The sequence below is a fragment of the Protopterus annectens genome, chromosome 16.part0, assembly GCF_019279795.1.
Source record: "Protopterus annectens isolate FY-2018-M chromosome 16.part0, PAN1.0, whole genome shotgun sequence".
Classification (NCBI taxonomy): domain Eukaryota; kingdom Metazoa; phylum Chordata; order Ceratodontiformes; family Protopteridae; genus Protopterus; species Protopterus annectens.
In genome coordinates, this window is record NC_056750.1 from 280,170,277 (window position 1) to 280,188,096 (window position 17,820).

Consider the following 17,820-nt stretch of genomic DNA (forward strand, 5'->3'; position numbering starts at 1 on the left):
CAAAAAGGGCTACCACACGTGTTTGTGGCAAAAGCTACAACCTGTGTGATCTGCATATTCCATCTCACTTTCTACATCACGATTCTTCGTATTCACCAAATTAATCTGAAATAAGCAGAATACAGATTATATTTATCCCATTGGGCAATACTGTAAATTGATAAGTAAAATACTTTTGCATAATAATCAATGTAAAAAAATTAAAACCATATGTTAATTTACCCTCACTAAGCAGGTTTAGTGATATAAGGCATTCCACATTCTCCTCTCACCTCATGTACATACAAGGTCATATTCACATGTTAACCTTAAACTAGCACAGCACCTTACAGTAATATAGCACTGAGGTTCCAGATTTTTCCACAGCATCTGGTTCAGCTTATATTCTTCTAGTATATACTACTGTGTCAGGATTCTGTACTTACCTGTTGCAGCACTATAACCTGAAACATTTCTGAAAATATAGTACTTGTTTTTAAGGCAACTAACTGACTTAAACTACAGCCATACTAACCACAGTGTGCACAAAACTTTACACACAACAGAAAATAATTCAGAAACCTCTAATACATTTTCCAAAAGCCACTGGAATCTTTATTTTATTTTAAAGATACAGATGGATCAAATGTGTTTTACTTTCCATGTTCAGCTTTTATCCTTTTTCTTATTTTTTAAATAAAACTATTTTTTTATAAAGGGTTCAAAATAATTGTTACAATCTTTGCCAATTACCAGCCTGGCCTGCAGGGTTTTTGGCATAATTCATAACAAACATGACTGTTTGATAATAATAATATATAGTTATGTTTAAAAAGTTAGCAAAAACAAACAATTAAAAACAGTCTTGTCACCCAGTACCTTGTCTGTGTGCATTAAGAAAACATTTTTCAGGAGGCAAATTGTTGAACACAGGGTTATAGCAGAACCTGTAGGGTTACTGGAGACACAAGGCTTAAATTATCATGATTATCCACTGGGAATACCCACATTTTTTGACAATTTATGTAAGTATGGGAAAACAAACATTTCCTGGAGCAAGACAGCACACTTGTATCCTTAGCACTGTACAAAATACGTACAGTCGTTAATTTACAAAATAACTCTGGCGATAAACACGTGCAACAGGTGAACCCTACATATTGTACACATGAAAAACTGTTCAATATTCATATTTCATTGAAGAAAGTATTTATACACATCTCCAGTAGAACATGTATGCAGTCATCAAACAATGAACAAACTAAGGCAAGTGGTTCCATCAAATACCTTCACTTTCTGAGAAAAGGATTATAATTGATCTTGAAAACTGTTTATGAAAGAGAAAGTGATGGACGAAATTAGTAAGAGAAAACAGACAGTTGTCCAGTAATGCAACTTTGACGTTTGACATAACGCTTGCTTTTCTTCCTTGTACTCAAAGCTGCAAAGAAAATCTGCTTGGGTAACAGCTGCATACTGACTCAGATGAGTCATAAATACTCTTTCCAATTATCATACAGTCAAAAAGATAGCAAACACTCAAATTGAAGAATTAAGAAAAGCAGGACATTTAGACAGTGGGTTCAATAATTTGGTAAACAACAGAACTAACTGTCTCAGTGATTTGCCAATAACCCATCCAGTATCTCCTCTGATACAAAACACTTACATATTTTAACATGAACATGCAAAGTATATTTGCCCAAGGCCTTTACTTTCCAACCAACGGATGTTTCCCAGTGACCTGCAGTGGAACAATGGCTGAAGAACCTATACATATATTATTAAGTTTTCTGTTACATTAAAAGTTGTCAACCAGGACAGAACATAAATTAGTAATCAGCCGTCATTTGCGGTATCCGAAGGTTGGCTAGAAAGGCACCTTAGCAAAGAATGTGGTCATGAAAAAATTGCATAAGTCAGCTAAAAGTAGCAAGCAAAGAATGAATGAATGGATAAATGAATTAAATGATAGATGAATACCAGCATACGTCATTTATGTGTTGAGTAAATCTGTCGGTAATATTCTGTTTTACTTACACATCCACTCACATTCTCTAACCCCCCCTTATGCTTCTATAGACTCCTTTCCATAACTTAATGCAGGCCCAGACAAGCAATGCAAGCAGAATGGGGGGGTACAGATGTACAATAGGCCATAAGGGAAATTACAGTTGCACTAAACAAACAGTAGCATCAGAACACACTCAGTTCAACTGTAGCTACAGTTGTACTAAAAAAATAGTAGCATCAGGGCACACTCAGTTCATCCATAACTCGTGTCACTTGAGCATGAGAAAAAAGCAAATAATGTTCCATCACTTCCTCTGCTGCATTACTTTTCAGAAAAGTTCATCAAGCTATGAATGAAGCCTATTTAAGTTTCTTTTTTTCTCTTTGATTCAATGAAGTCCTTTCATTCCCTCCACTGGTGTTTTTCTTTCAAAAGCCATTACAAATCAACCTGCTGACCATCTTGATTGCTTTATGTAATGTTTTTTTATTTAATCCATTCTTCTGTAGTTACTGACTTAAATGTGTAACCGACTACTAAGACCAGACTGAAAGAAAAAGTAAGGTATTTTTTTGTTTGTTTTGTTTTTACAAAATGCAGCAAGATTTTCCCCCAGCACACTAAATATATACTGCTGCTCTCTTTGAAAGCAAAATGGAGATTCTAACAACCGCTGAGCAACCATTAAAATGGGAAGTTGGAAGGGTATTCAATGTCCTACTTGCAAGATGCCCAGCCCCCAGCACAGAACTACTACAGGCCTTCAAGTGAGCCACTGCCTTGACAGTGATGTTAACTTTTTATGTTCACAATTCGGCAACATTACTACATATAAAAATGTTACATTCAATTACATTTCATAATAAACCCTTGAGATAATTTGAAGATACTGATTGGATGAGATTTTCAGTGATTACATAACAGGCACACAGAACATTTATACTATGGGTCTGTCTACGGTCTGCTAAGTTCAGAGAGCCCAACTCCATGGTAGAAAGGAATAGATGCACTGAAATTAGCGATTTCACCAGTACCAAAATTATATTTCTTCCTCCCTCCCTGCCAAATCATAAAGCATTGGTTACAAAACAAATCAGGCCTGAAAAAGAGTCCCAGAGGTCAGCAACTAAATATCGTATGGCATTGCCATTATGTCAAGTGACTGGGAAACTGGATTCAAAGTGCCCACGCTAAGGTGAGTCCAAATTCAACAACCAGGTTAGTTAAGGTAAATAAAAGTAGAAAAGACAATTTCTGTCTACCAAAAAGCAATACAGTTTAAGAAACAGCTCAAATTTTCTCCCATGGTCTGTATTGTGACACTGCTACAGCTTTTGTTTTGCTGAACTGTGATTCATAAAATCATTTTACTTAATGAAGTTTCCTTAAAATCCAAATGAAAATACAAAAGGAGTGCTTTTCTCACAATGAGATCATCCAATGAGTCAAAACCAGTGCTGTGTTGTTTAAATGTGCCTATTCACATTCTTATTGTTATGAGTGCCTAGTAAAATTTGGGGTGTTGTAATTCTGATCCTCATTTCAGCAAAACTGCAAATGCAAATGTGGCTGCAAAAGTCATCTTGCATTACTCAGACATATTTGTCAGACTGAATTACAGCAAGCTTACATTTGTATACTATAAGTACCAAGGGTATGGGGACAATGAATGGTGGGTGGGAATAAATATCACTCCAAAAATGCTTAAAGTGTGACTGAGTTTTGGAATTTGCTGTTTTTTTCCTTTCTTTTCCTCCTCAAACTGTTCATTATTTTCAAGTCTCTTTATGTGCAGTATCAGGTTATATACTTCCAGTATTTAATATTAACTATATTTAATAATTTTATTCTAAAAAAGGGAAAGAGTGAAAAACAACTACTATGATCATATTGTCTTTAAATGTATTTAAGAACTTTATTCTAAACAAGGCTGAATAACAAAGTAGAGCTGTTAAGTGAGAATGTTTTGTATCATGCAGATCATGTGGACAAACATACTGAGCCTTTCAGCACCTACATGGGTCACATGGGCAAAGCACCTGCAGTATGCTTCAACTTAATCTTGTCTGTGATATCACAATGTGACACTTTTCACTTGACACCACTGCCTCTCCTACCTATGTACACATGCTACAGACCACTAAATATCTCTGGCCCCAGTCCAAACCATCCTGCACAGCAGTAACTTGAAATTCTCTGGCAAAGCAACTCCAGCTCTTCATCATTCCCAGAATCGTTTACAGTTCCTACCATTACAGCTGGTCACTGCAAACTTTAGCCTACAACTTCCGATCTAAATCATAATGGTAATACAAGACAGGAACTGTAATTTGGCACTGGACATTCCTGAAATTCCTAAACTATTGAGTTAGTTGAAATATGTCCAGTTCCATATGCCCTGCAACCTCACTGCCTTCACAATCTGTAACTCTGCATACTGCTACTTGGCATGTCATCATTAACTGCAATTATAAATTAGATGTAACAAAATCAGACAGAGCATTCTGGAACCAAGTGTCACACTAGCAGAGAGGTTTCACCAAATTAGCTTCTACTATGTAACACCAGAACATGAATGCTTGGAAACTACTTCAGCGATTGCAACCATAGGAAACATTTCAGTGCTAATCATTGTAATGGCACGCACTGAAAACATTTTGGCGGGGGGGGGGCATTCCTCACATGGGAGGCAAATCTCAAATTTACCTGTTTAACTCCTTGGTCGCTCAACAGTGGAGAAAGGGAAAACAATCCCCATAACATCATGACAGTCTCAAGCAATCACTATTTTCATTCAAAAATAACTGCCTGACTTCCAAAGAACAACTGTGCAAGGAAACGTAGGACAGCCCATTAAATAATTATACAAGTGAAAATATTACATAATCAGCAATGAAAAACTGCCCTACTTTTCTTTGCATACTTTAAACTCCTTTAGCAAGCAAAAGCTGTATTGCTACCAACCTTTGACCTTTTTCTATGGATGCAGACTCGTGTTCACTTTTTTTTTAAATACTTGTACCGCTCACTCTCTCTAGCAAAAAGATAAAAACTGATGTTTAGAAAAATGTACATGATGTCTAAACTAATGCATTTATGGTTTAGCATCTACGAAGGTAAAAGTCACTTTGAAAGGTTAAATATATCAATCACCTGTGTGCCCAGAAATAGCACTTACATGTGGACTACTACTTTGGTATGCACTGCACTTTAGAGGTATGTCATTTAGCATGCTAGATCATATGATTTTGGTCCTTGAAACTGTTCTTAATTAAACAAGGATAAATCTTGACCTGTCTACTCCCTTTACAGCATTATCCCAGACTAGCCTCTTAAAAACTCCCTGAAAACACTGAGCAGATTGCCAGCAAGTGAGACTAAACACCATGTCGTATAAAAAAAAAAAAAGATGAAAATAAGCAATCCATCCTTTGTGGCATGTCACATTACTGATATCCATGGGTTCGGTGGCCTTCAGTGAACAGTAACTGCACACTAAACTGATGTGTGTTACAACAAAAACATTGCTTCAAAGATCTAAAGCAATATTGAAAGTTTATATCAGCAGCTGTAACAAATTAAAACATCAGATACCAAAATGACTTATCAATTTTGACCCTTTGTTTTGTTTATGTGACTAAGTACTCAATATACAGGAATACCTGTTAGACTGTATACCCGATAAAATATTTGAGTCAACTGTCAAAATCTGGCAAAAAAAAAAAAAAGAATTTAAAAGGAATATGGTACTAACTTCTAGATCAGAGAGATGGAACAATTTGATGTTATACCTCCCCTGGTGCTGTGACCTCTCTGCAATGACCAGGCAACAGTAGCGTACAAGTTTAGTACCTTCTCTTAACCATGGAGTGGGGCTCTGCCTGAAAAACAAGGCAGTCAAAAAAGAAACTTAGGAAAGAGAACAAAGGAATGGATACAGTTTGTATTTAATGTGCAAAGGCTAAACTCCTCAATGCCTGAGTGGACAGTCTCTTTCCACCATGCAGAAAAACCAGCTGCCAGGAAAAGTCAGACCTTGTCCAGCATAGATCGTTGGCAGTACAACAGCTTCTTGGGTGTTCCAAATCGTCTGAAAAAGAGAACAGCCAAACCCAGGGCCACAACACAAAGCAAAAGGAGGACAGGAATCACAATGGCTGCAGGATTAATGGGAACATTGGACTCGTCCACTTCAATGATAATGACTTCTGTGTCTGTGCCATCCTCTGTTTTATCCTCTCGCTCTGGGTCTTTGTCTGTGTCACAGCCCATGAAGTCTCGAAGGATAGACTTTGGAAACCCTGGTTCTACCTTCAGCTTCTGATTATTGAACTTCCAGTACTTGTTCCCCTTGTAGAAGTAAGTGTACTCTAAGAGCAGAAATAAAACAATAAAGGGTTAAAGTCTACCATTTCATTTGCTGTTAATGACTGAAAGACAAAAAAGTGCAGCATGCAGAACAAACTTAAAACAATCTCAACAACTGGTACTATTCTTTCAAGAAGCCACACACAACATTTTATTTAATCTGTTATTACTTGGTCGATACTAGCAAATGGCAGGGCCAGTTTCATCATACATTTGTTCTGTCAATTGGGACTTCATGGAGGACAGAACTTGATCTCCCTTGCAAGACCCCTGTTAAAGCCTGTTTCAATGGAATGTGCAATAATGCAATGGGCTATAAGCTGATAAAGTGATCATTTGATCAAAGATGATAAAATCATTATACATTACGCACACATTACATTATGGTTAATTACAAGTTTAATGAACCAAATTTACTTACATTTCTAAGAAAAGAAACCAAATAATTGAAAAAGTACAGTTGTGTACACTTACCATAAATGTAGATGTTAGAGTGTATTCACTGTTGCAGTCATCACATTTGAGTTATCCCTGCCAGGGTAGCCCTTGGACAGCCCGAATACCAGAGGCTTAGTATTTCTGCGTCGGTTGCCGTCGCTTCAGGACTGATGTCAGGTCGTCAGTAGTATAAAGTAAGGCAGCCGACACCATTACATCAGTTTTTCTTGCCCTGTCAGGAGCCCCCAAGTGGGAGCCAGGATATGGTGGAAGAACCCCACCAGTAGAAAGTAAATACCAAAAGTTCTTTGTAAGGTGAGAGAGAGAAGAAAAGGGGGGATGGAGGGAGGGAAACCAGGACTGCAACAGTGAATACACTCGAACATCTACATTTATGGTAAGTGTGCACAACTGTACTATGTTCTTCGTGTTTCACTGCTGCAGTCATCACATTTGGGTTGATTCCCAAAGCTGAGGAGAAGGGTGGAGGCACATAAGAAGACTAGGGGCTGGCTAGGATGCCCTGCAAGACTGCAGTGGCAAAGCCTGCCCTGGATTTGAAGATAGGCAGGTGGTAATGCTTAGTGAAGATGTGAACAGATGTCCATGTGGCAGCCCCCAGGATGTTCCTGGTGGGTACACCTCTGAGGAAAGCTGCAGAGGTGGAGGCTGCTCTGATAGAGTGAGTCCTGACCCGCTTAGGGGGAGGTTTCCCATGTTGCTTGTAACAGAAATGGATGCAGTGTGCTATCCATTTGGAAATGGTTTGTTTGGAAATGGCTTTGCCCTCTGCCCCTGCAACAAAGCTGACTAGCAACTGATCAGTCTTTCTGAATGATTTAGTCCTATCTAGGTAGAATCTGAGCTGTCTCTGTACATCTAGAGAGTGCAGGATCCTTTCCCCCTTGTTTTGTGGGTTAGGGAAAAAGGTGGGCAAATGAATGGATTGGTTGAGAGCCACACTGGACACCACTTTAGGCATGAAGGATGTGTTGGTCCTGAGGGACACCCTGTCAGCATGGAATATGATGAAGGGCTCTACAGCCATGAGTGCTCATAGCTCGGATACTGTTCTGGCTGAAGTGATGGTCAGTAGCAAGGCTGTCTTCCAGGAGAGAAACTAACTCTGCTGAGGATGCTGTTTCAAAGGGGGGGCAGGGTGAGCTTTTCCAAACACAAAGTTTAGGTCCCAGGCTGGGGTAGGTGCTCTTCTGGGTGGCCTCAAGTTGCTAGCCCCTCTTAGGAACTGTTTGATGAGAGGGTGTGAAAAAAGAGGGTGCTCAGTGTTGAAATGAGCAGAGATAGCAGAGGCATGAATTTTAATAGAGGAAAAGGAGAGACCACTGTGAAGCAGGTCAGCTAGGTAATCCAGGATGAGAGGTAGGGAGGGCTGTGTCGTATCGGCTCCCTTAGCCTGAATCCAGGTGCAGAACCTTTTCCATTTGTCAGCATAAAACTTTCTAGTGCTAAGGCGTCTAGCCTCCCGTATAACATCTAGAACCTGTTTACTGAGATTGGCAGCTTGATCTGTGGTCAGGGGATAAGCCAAACTGAGGGTCTGCAATTGGGGATGCATGAATTCTCCTTCCCTCTGGGTCAGGAGGGTTGGGGTCTAAGGGAGATGCCATGGTGGCAGTGGGGACAGGCTGCACAGCAGTGGGTACCAGTGCTGGCGAGGCCAGTCTGGAGCAATAAGAATTGCCCTTGGTTTTTCCTCCCTTATTTTGAGCAGTACCCTGGTAATGAGAGGTAGAGGGGGAAATGCATAGACCGAGAGGTTGACCCAGGGGAAGGATAGGGCATCCACGTTCCAGGCCCGGCGGTGAGGCTCCCTGGTGCAGAACCTGCTGAGCTGATGGTTGGAGTGGGAAGCAAAGAGGTCGACTTTCGGGGTGCCCCATTTCTGAGTTATTAGGGTGAAGGTTCTTTGGTCTAGCTGACACTCGTGTGTGTCCAGAAGATTTCTGCTTAAGTTGTCTGCCAGAGAATTTAGTGAGCCTGGCAGGAATTGTGATAACAGGTGTAGTTGCATGGCTGAGGCTGTGTGCGAAAGCGTCATGGCGAGCCTGCACAGAGGGTAGGAATGAGTCCCTCCCTGCTTGGTGATATACCACACCACAGTGGTGTTGTCTGTTTTGATCAGGAGAGCCCCTGGGGAGATAAGGGGCCTTAAAGCTGTCAGTGCATGCTGGATGGCTAACATCTCTTTTTGGTTGCTGTGCAGATGTATTTGCTGTGGGCTCCATTGGCCCTGTATGCATTTGCCATCCAGGTGGGCACCCCAGGCATAGTCTGATGTGTATGTGGTGAGGGTCTGGGAGGTATGGGGTGGTGAGAAAGGTAGTCCCTTGTTGTGGGAGCATGCTGCTGCCCACCAAAGAAAATCTGTCCTTAGGCAAGGTATCATTGGTATAAGAGTTTCCAGGTCTTGAGAGTGTTCACACCAAAGGCTTTTTAGGTACCATTGAACTTTCCTCATATGCAGTCTGGCATATGGAATGAGTAGGATACAAGATGCCATGAACCCCAGAGCTTGCAGGATTTCCCTTGCAGATAACTGGGTTCTGGTGGCTAGTTGAGAGAAGTAGGCTGTCAGGTAAGTTTGCTTTTCTGGTGTAAGGAATGCCATCTGGGATGCTGTGTCCAGGCTTGCTCCCAGGAATGTAATCCTTTGAGTGGGCACTAGTTTGGATTTCTTTTCGTTGACAGTGTACCCCAGGGAAGACAGTAGGGACTTTACAAAGGCCAGGTGCTTGAGCAGCTTTTCCTCACTGTCAGCCTGAATCAGGCAGTCGTCTAAGTATGGGTAAATTTGTATATTTCTTTGTCTGCAAAAAGCATTGGCGGGAGCCATACATTTGGTGAAAACTCTGGGAGCAGTAGATACGCCAAAGAGAAGTGCAGAGATCCTTCTCTGAAACGTAGTTATTTCCTGCATGATTCCCTGATTGGGATATGGAGGTAGGTCTCTTTTAGGTCTAGGGTGGATAGCCAAGCATTCTTGGACAGCATAGGTAGTAGTTGCTGGAGGGTGAGCATTTTGAATTTTGGTATCACCAGGAAGGTGTTTAGAATGGATAGATAGAGGATGGGGCATCAGGTGCCCTTTTTTCTGGGTACCAGAAAAAGTTTGGAGTAGAAATCTTGGCCTATCTGTTCTGCAGGAATGTGCACTATTGCCCTCATAGAGGGCAAGGAAAGGACTTGCTTTTTCGCCTCTGCCCACTGGTTTGGAGGAAGATCTGGGAACCCTTTTGGAGTTGGGAAGTGTGTGGAAAGAAAATTTGTATCCCTGGGACACTATGTTGAGGACCCAGTGGTCGTGGTTAATGGTGGCCCAAGTGCTTGCATGGAAGGAGAGTTTTCCTCCTAGGAGCAAGTTCAGGTGGGCAGAGGGAGGAGGTGGAAGTGGAGAGTCATTGTGACCTCTTACCATGAGGGGGTGGCTTTGCACTCCCTGGTTTAGAAGTGGATGAACTCCATTGGTTTGATCTCTGCATTCCCTGTGGCTGCTGTCTGAGGGGTCTGCTTCCCCGGGGTCTGGGCTGAACTGATCTGGAGGGGGCAGGAAAGGACCAACGCTTAGCGGGGCAATGCCTACTGAACCTAGGTGGCTGAACCTGTAGGAAATCCTTAACTGTCTGCATAGATTTAGCTTTTTCCTCCATCTTTTTTAAGACCTCCTCTGCCTTGGTGCCAAATATATTGTCTTTGTGCAAGGGTGCATCCAATAATTTAGATCTGACATGGTCTGGCAAGGGTTGTTCGTTAAGCCACGCATGCCTTCTAAGGAATGAACCGGTGACTGCTGCCCTGCAAGAAGCTTCTAGGGCGTCAAAACCACAGTGTAAGGTGTGCTTAGTTACTTGACTTGCAGAGTGCATTAACCCTTGTAACTCTATTTTCTGCACAAGCAGGAAAGGATGAAATTTCTTGCTTGAGGGGTTCCATGGTATGTTGCTGAAATTTTAGCATATGGAACTGACAACTTAGTGCTCTGATAGCAAGAGTAGCTGAGGTGTATACTTGTTTACCCCATCTGTCTAGTGCTCGGGAATCCCTGTCTGAGGGGGTGGGATTCTTAGCAGAAGTTGCTTTAATTCCTTTAGGCCCTTGAGAAATAACCTCAGGGTCAGCAGTAGGATTTTTGAAAAGAAATTTGTGTGAGTCAGGGACTCTGTAGTACCTGTCAGGTTTTCTGGGAGCAGGAGGGAGGGTGTCAGGAGTCAAACCAGATTCCAAGAAAACATCATCCACAACATCCAGGACAGGTGGAATGGCAAGGGGTCTGTGCCATGGAAGATCTAAGAATTCTCTGAGTCTCTTTTTAGACTGAGGGTAGTCCTGACATTCCCATTGGAAATGCTCCCTTAAAGTATGAAGGTTTTCCCAAAGGAATAATCCTCTGGTGGAGAGGCTCAAGGAATGGATTCACTCTGCATCAGAATTCTCATAAGCAGAGAGGGATCGCATCTTTCATATTCAGATGCATCAGAGTCATCAGACTCCTATTCGGACAAAACTACTGGGGAGAGATCTCTTCTTCTTTTGGAATGGGTAGCTTGGCTTCCCCTGTTCAGCATTATAAGGTCTTCCACCACTTTAAGCATTTGAGACTGAGGCAAGGAAGTAGGTGTCTGAAATTGAGTCGTCGGTTTCTTGGGCAAGGTTCGTATCCTGGGCCTCAGAAACTAGGTAGTTTTCGAATGAATGGTAGACGCGAAAGAAGTCATTGGTTTGTGTCGATAATCAGTAGTGCGAAGTACTTCCTCGGAAGCCAGTGCCTGCTCAGCAACTCCGGACCCATCCAAGGTAGAGACAACCGCAGGTTTCTTAGTCGAAGAAGAGTTTTGCAGCATACCGGACTCCGAAAGGGTCTCAGTAACGGCCTGCGAATCCAAAGAACCGGGCATCAGGGGCTGCAAAAGCACCTCACTGAGGACCGGAGAACTGACAACTAACTTAACGGAAGCGTCGTCGGTGGGTTTGGACCTGTGTGGTCTGTCTCTGTCTTTATCCTGGCATTGGTTAGAGCAAGAAAAAAGGATCCCCAACAGGGTACTTGGCTTTAGAAGACATCAGCTTCAATTCGGATGACGAAATTCAGGTAACGGCCGACTAGCACTTGTGCGAACTGCTTCTGCTTCGGGCTCCTCGGCAAGAAAGACGGATGTAATGGCTTCGGCTGCCTTACTTTATACTACTGACGACCTGACATCAGTCCTGAAGTGACAGCAACCGATGCAGAAATTCTAGGCCTCTGGTATTCGGGCCGGCCGAGGGCTACCCTGGCAGGGATACCCTAAATGTGATGACTGCAACAGTGAAACATGAAGAACATCCTCATTTTTGTCTAACTAGAAAGTATAGTTGTGTACACGTACCATAAATGTAGATATTCAAGTGTATTCACTGTTGCAGTCATTACATTTGGGTTATCTGCTTTGCAGTAGCCCTCAGTCAGCCTGATTAACAAAGTATTGGGTCCTGCATCGGTTGCTGTCCCTTCTTCCATGACATCAGGTAGTCAGGGGTAAAAAACATGCAGCCGACGCCATTACATCAGTTTTTCTTGCCCAAGGTGTCAGGTGCCCCCTAATGGGAAGCAATTAAATCTATAATACAAGGATATACCTCCAACAAAAAAGCAAATACACCAAAAAGCTTTTTGAGCATAGTAAGTGAGAGTAGAGATATAGACAAAAGAAGAAAGGGGGCTGGCGGGAGGGTAACCAGGACTGCAACAGTGAATACACTCGAACATCTACATTTATGGTAAGTGTACACAACTGCACTATTTTCTTCGTGTTTCACTGTTGCAGTCATTACATTTGGGTAGATTCCCAAAGCTAAGGTTGGGTGGAGGAATTTAAATAGAATTAGGACCATTTATAAGGCACTGCAAGACTGCAGAGACAAAACCAGCTCCGGATTTAGAGAAAATTGGCAAATGATAATGCTTGGTGAAAGTATGTACAGAACTCCAGGTAGCAGCTTCTAGGATGTCCCTTGTAGGGACGCCCCTGAGAAAGGCTGTAGAGGTAGATGCAGCCCAGGTTGAATGGGGTCTGATGCCCTGTGGGATAGGTTTTCCATGGTGCTCATAGCAGAAATGAATGCAGTGGCCTATCCGTTTTGAAATGGTTTGCTTTGAAATAGCTTTCCCCTCTGTCTCTGTAGCAAATGCCACCAGCAGCTGTTCAGATTTCCTTTGAGGTTTAGTCCTGTCCAAGTAAAATCTAAGTTGTCTATGCACATCTAAGGAGTGCAGTATCCGTTCCCCTTTGTTCTGAGGGTTAGGAAAGAAGGTAGGCAAATGAATGGACTGATTAAGAGCCACACTGGTTACTACCTTGGGCATGAAGGAGGGATTGGTTCTGAGGGACACCGTGTCCGCATGAAAGATGATGAAAGGCTCCACTGCTATAAGGGCCTGTAATTCAGATACCAGTCTTGCAGAAGTGATTGCTAAAAGGAAAGCTGTTTTCCAGGAAAGGAATTTTAAATCTGCAGTAGCAGTTGGCTCGAAAGGAGGAAGAGTGAGTTTTTCCAAGACAAAGTTAAGGTCCCAGGCAGGAGTTGGCGCTCTCCTGGGTGGCCTTAAACTTTTGGCCCCTCTGAGAAAGTGCATGAGCAGTGGGTGAGAGAAGAGGGGAGGATCTGTGTTATAATGAGCTGAAATGGCTGAGGCATGGATTTTGATGGAGGAAAAGGACAGGTCCATATGAAGCATCTCAGTCAAATATTGTAGAATCTGAGGTAAATTGGGCACTGCTGCACTTGTCCCTTGAGATTGGTTCCAGGTACAAAATATTTTCCATTTTGCAGCATAAGATTTGCTAGTACTAGGCCTCCTAGCCTCTAAAATGATATCCATCACTGATTTGCTGAGGGGTGGTAAAGGAGAGATTAGGTAATTAGCCAGGCTGCTAGGTTCAGGGTTTGCAGCTGAGGGTGCAGAATCTGGTTCTCCTGCTGAGACAACAGGGAAGGAGTCTGAGGCAGATGCCATGGGGCCAAGAGTGTCACACTGCGCAGGAGGGGGTACCAGTGTTGTCGTGGCCAGTCTGGTGCAATTAAGATCATCCTTGGCTTGTCCTGTTTGATCTTTAGTACTACTTTGGAGAGCAGAGGCAGAGGAGGAAAGGCATAAACTGATAGGTTTTTCCAGCTGAAGGATAGAGCGTCCACTTTCCAAGCTAGTTTGTGGGGAATCCTTCTGCAAAATTTTTCCAATTGATAGTTCTGGGGGGAGGCAAACAGGTCTATATCTGGGCTCCCCGATTTGCTTGTCAACATGTTGAAAATCCTTGGTTCCAGTTTCCACTCGTGTGGGTCCATAAGATTTCTGCTTAGTCCATCTGCCAGTGTACTTAGTTTTCCTGGCAGGAATTGAGCTTGTAGACTCACCTGGTAACTCAAGGCTGTGTTCCACAATGCCATGGCTAGTCTGCAGAGGGGGTAAGAATGGGTACCCCCCTGCTTGTTTATGTACCACATGACTGTGGTGTTATCCATCTTTACCATTAGTTGTCCTCTGGAAGAATGTGGTCCTTGAAGACTGTCAGAGCATTCTGTCCAGCTAACATTTCCTTTTGATTTATGTGTAGGTGCATTTGAGTTGGGCTCCATTTGCCCTGGATGCACTTCCCTTCCAGGTGAGCCCCCCATGCATAGTTTGATGGACCTGTTGTCAAGGTTTGGGCAGCAGGGAGTAGTGTCAAAGGTAGTCCCTTGTTTTGGTGGCAGGCCACTGCCCACCAAAGGAACTCTAGGCGTAGGCAAGGTATAATAGGAATCATTGCTTCTAGATCCTGTGAATGTTGACACCATAGGCTTTTGAGATACCATTGCAGTTTCTTCATATGCAGTCTTGCATATGGAATTAGAAGAATGCAGGAGGCCATGAACCCCAAGGCTTGCAGTATTTGCCTTGCAGGTAACTGGGCTTTTGTGGCCACTTGTTTGAAGTAGGTTGTCAAAAGAATCTGTTTCTCTGGCGTGAGGAAAGCCATCTGGGAAGTTGTATTCAAGCTTGCTCCCAGGAATATAATTTGTTGACAGGGTACCAGTTGTGATTTCTTTTTGTTTATGGTATACCCCAGACAAGTCAGTACCCTTTGAACAAAGGCCAGATAATTCAAAAGTATGTCCTGGCTTTCTGCCTGAATTAGACAATCGTCCACGTATGGGTATATTTGAATATTTCTTTGCCTGCAAAATGCAATGACTGGAGCTAGGCACTTTGTGAATACCCTGGGCGCAGTAGATAAGCCAGGGGGCAGTGCAGAGAACTGATAGTGCATGTAGCCTGCTTTGAAGCGTAGGTATTTTCTGCAAGACTCCCTGATAGGGATGTGCAGGTATGCTTCTTTTAAGTCTAGTGTTGCCAGCCATGCATCTTTCCCTAACATAGGAAGCAGCTGGTGAAGAGTCAGCATCTTGAATTTTGGAATCACCAGAAAGGTATTTAGAGTAGAAAGGTCTAGGATAGGATGCCATGGATTGCCTTTTCTGGGTACCAGGAAAAGTCATAGAAACCTTGTCCCTTTTCCTCTTCTGGTACTAACTGAATAACCCCCAGGCTTAAAAGAGAAAGTACTTGATTTTGGGCCTCTGCCCACTGATTTGGGGGTAGATCTGGCCAGCCACTTGGTGTTGGTAAGGTGTGGAAGTGAAATCTGTATCCTTGGGACACTATATTTAAAACCCATTTGTCCTGGGTAATGAGTTCCCAGTTTTTGGCATGCAGACCAATCTTTCCGCCTAAGGGTGCAGTGCTTGGAAATTTTAAAAGCAAGTCATTGAGACAGTTTTCCATAGGGGAGTCTTACTACTCCCTGATTTGGGTGTGGAAACCCCCCACTGTTTAGTCTTGTGTGTCCCCTGGGACTGAAACCTGGGGTTTCTGCTGTGTCTGGGTTTGGCTTGAGAAGACCTGGAAGGGGCTGGAAAGGACCAATTCTTAGAGGGCCAGTGCCTACTAAATCTAGGAGGCTGAACTTGTAAGAAATCTTTAACAGTTTGCATAGATTTAGCTTTATCTTCCATCTTTTTAAGAACTTCCTCAGCCTTGTTGCCAAACAGGTTGTCCTGATTTAAGGGAGCATCCAGCAATTTAGCTTTAACATGATCAGGCAAAGATTGCTCCTTAAGCCAAGCATGCCTTCTGAGCACAGACCCAGTAAAGTACAGTTGTGTACCTACCATAAATGTAGATGTTCGAGTGTATTCACTGTTGCAGTCATTACAATTGGGTTATCCTGCTGGCAGGCTACCCGCAGTCGGCCTGAATTCCAAAGCCTTGGTCCGGTGTCGGTTGCTGTCGCCTCCTCCCTGACGTCAGTGCGCCAGGGGTATAAAAGATGCAGCCGACACCATTTTCTTCAGTTTTGCTTGCCCCAGATGTCAGGTGCCCCCTAAAGGGTAGGCTAAATTATGCCAATAAGCATGCATGCACTAAAGTAAACTTTTCCTTCATCTACAAGCAAATACACCACATAGGTTGTATAGAATAGAGAAGTACAGATAAGTCTCATTAAAGGAAAGGAGGATGGTGGGTGGGTAACCTGGACTGCAACAGTGAATACACTCGAACATCTACATTTATGGTAGGTACACAACTGTACTATGTTCATCGTGTTTCACTGTTGCAATCATTACAATTGGGTTGAATCCCAAAGCTAAGGTTGGGAGGCTGGGGCTAAATAAGATTAGGAGAGGCTATGAGGCCCTGCAGAACTGCAGTGGCAAAGCCTGCCCTGGATTTAGAGTAGAGAGGTAAGTGACAGTGCTTTGTAAAAGTGTGCACTGAACTCCAAGTTGCAGCCTCTAAGATGTCTTTGGTTGGTACTCCTCTGAGGAAGGCTGCTGAAGTGGCTGCTGCTCTGGTTGAATGTGGCCTAATGCCCTTAGGAACTAATTTGCCATGCTGTGAATAGCAGAAACGAATGCAGTGGCCTATCCACTTTGAAATAGTCTGCTTTGAGATAGCCTTTCCTTGTGATCCTGCAGCATATGCCACTAGAAGTTGTTGAGTTTTTCTGAAACTTTGGTTCTGTCCAAGTAGAAGCGTTGCTGCCTGTGAATGTCCAAAGAATGCAGAAGTCTCTCACCCTTATTCTGTGGGTTTGGATAAAAGGTAGGCAAATTAATTGTTTGGTTAAGCGCCACACTGGACACTACTTTAGGCATAAATGTCGGGTTTGTCCTCAGAGAAACCCTGTCAGGATGGAAAATGATAAAAGGTTCCACAGCCATGAGTGCCTGTAACTCGACTCGTCTTGCAGAGGTTATTGCTAGGAGCAGAGCTGTTTTCCAGGATAAGAATTTTATATCAGCTGTAGAGGCTGGATCAAAAGGAGGCAGTGTGAGGTTTTCCAAGACATAATTGAGGTCTCATGCAGGTATTGGTGCTCCCCTTGGAGGTCTTATGTTTTTGGCCCCTCTGAGGTACTGCCTTAGTAATGGATGAGAAAAAAATAGGTGGTTCTGTATTGTAATGAGCTGAAATGGCAGAGGCATGAATCTTAATTGATGAAAAGGATAGGCCTTTGTCCAGCATCTCAGTTAAGTATTGCAAAATCTGAGGAATATCTGGTACAATCGTGTCAATTGCTTGTGCCTGGTTCCAAGCACAGAATCTCTTCCATTTTTCTGCATAAGATTTTCTGGTGTAGGCCTCCTGGCCTCCAAAATAACATCCATCACCGCTTTAGAGAGAGGTGTGTTTTGAATGGCTACATTATCTGCCATGCTGCCAGATTTAAGGTCCTGAGTTGGCTGTGCAGGATCTGACTGTTTTGTTGGGTCAAAAAGTGAGGAATTTGAGGTAATGTCCAGGCTGGGCACTGAGACAAGTTCTTTAGGATTGGGTACCAGTGCTGGCGGGGCCAGGCTGGGGCAATCAGTATCATTTTTGGCTTCTCTTGTCTGACCTTTAGGAGTACCTTGTGGAGGAGAGGCAGTGGAGGAAAAGCATATACTGTTAAGTTTTAACAGCTGAAAGATAGAGCATCCAC

At 43.0% G+C, this 17,820-nt stretch overlaps 1 protein-coding gene across 1 annotated transcript in view; it reads right to left on the reverse strand.

The window, feature by feature from the left end:
• Positions 1 to 569: 569 nt before the first annotated feature.
• MMP14 (matrix metallopeptidase 14) overlaps positions 570 to 17,820 on the reverse strand; it is a 282,841-nt gene continuing 265,590 nt past the window's right edge. The window contains exon 10 of the mRNA XM_044057971.1: positions 570 to 6,363. Coding sequence (XP_043913906.1) covers positions 6,023 to 6,363 — 341 coding nt within the window. The 3' untranslated portion in view covers positions 570 to 6,022. The remainder of the gene's footprint in view (positions 6,364 to 17,820) is intronic.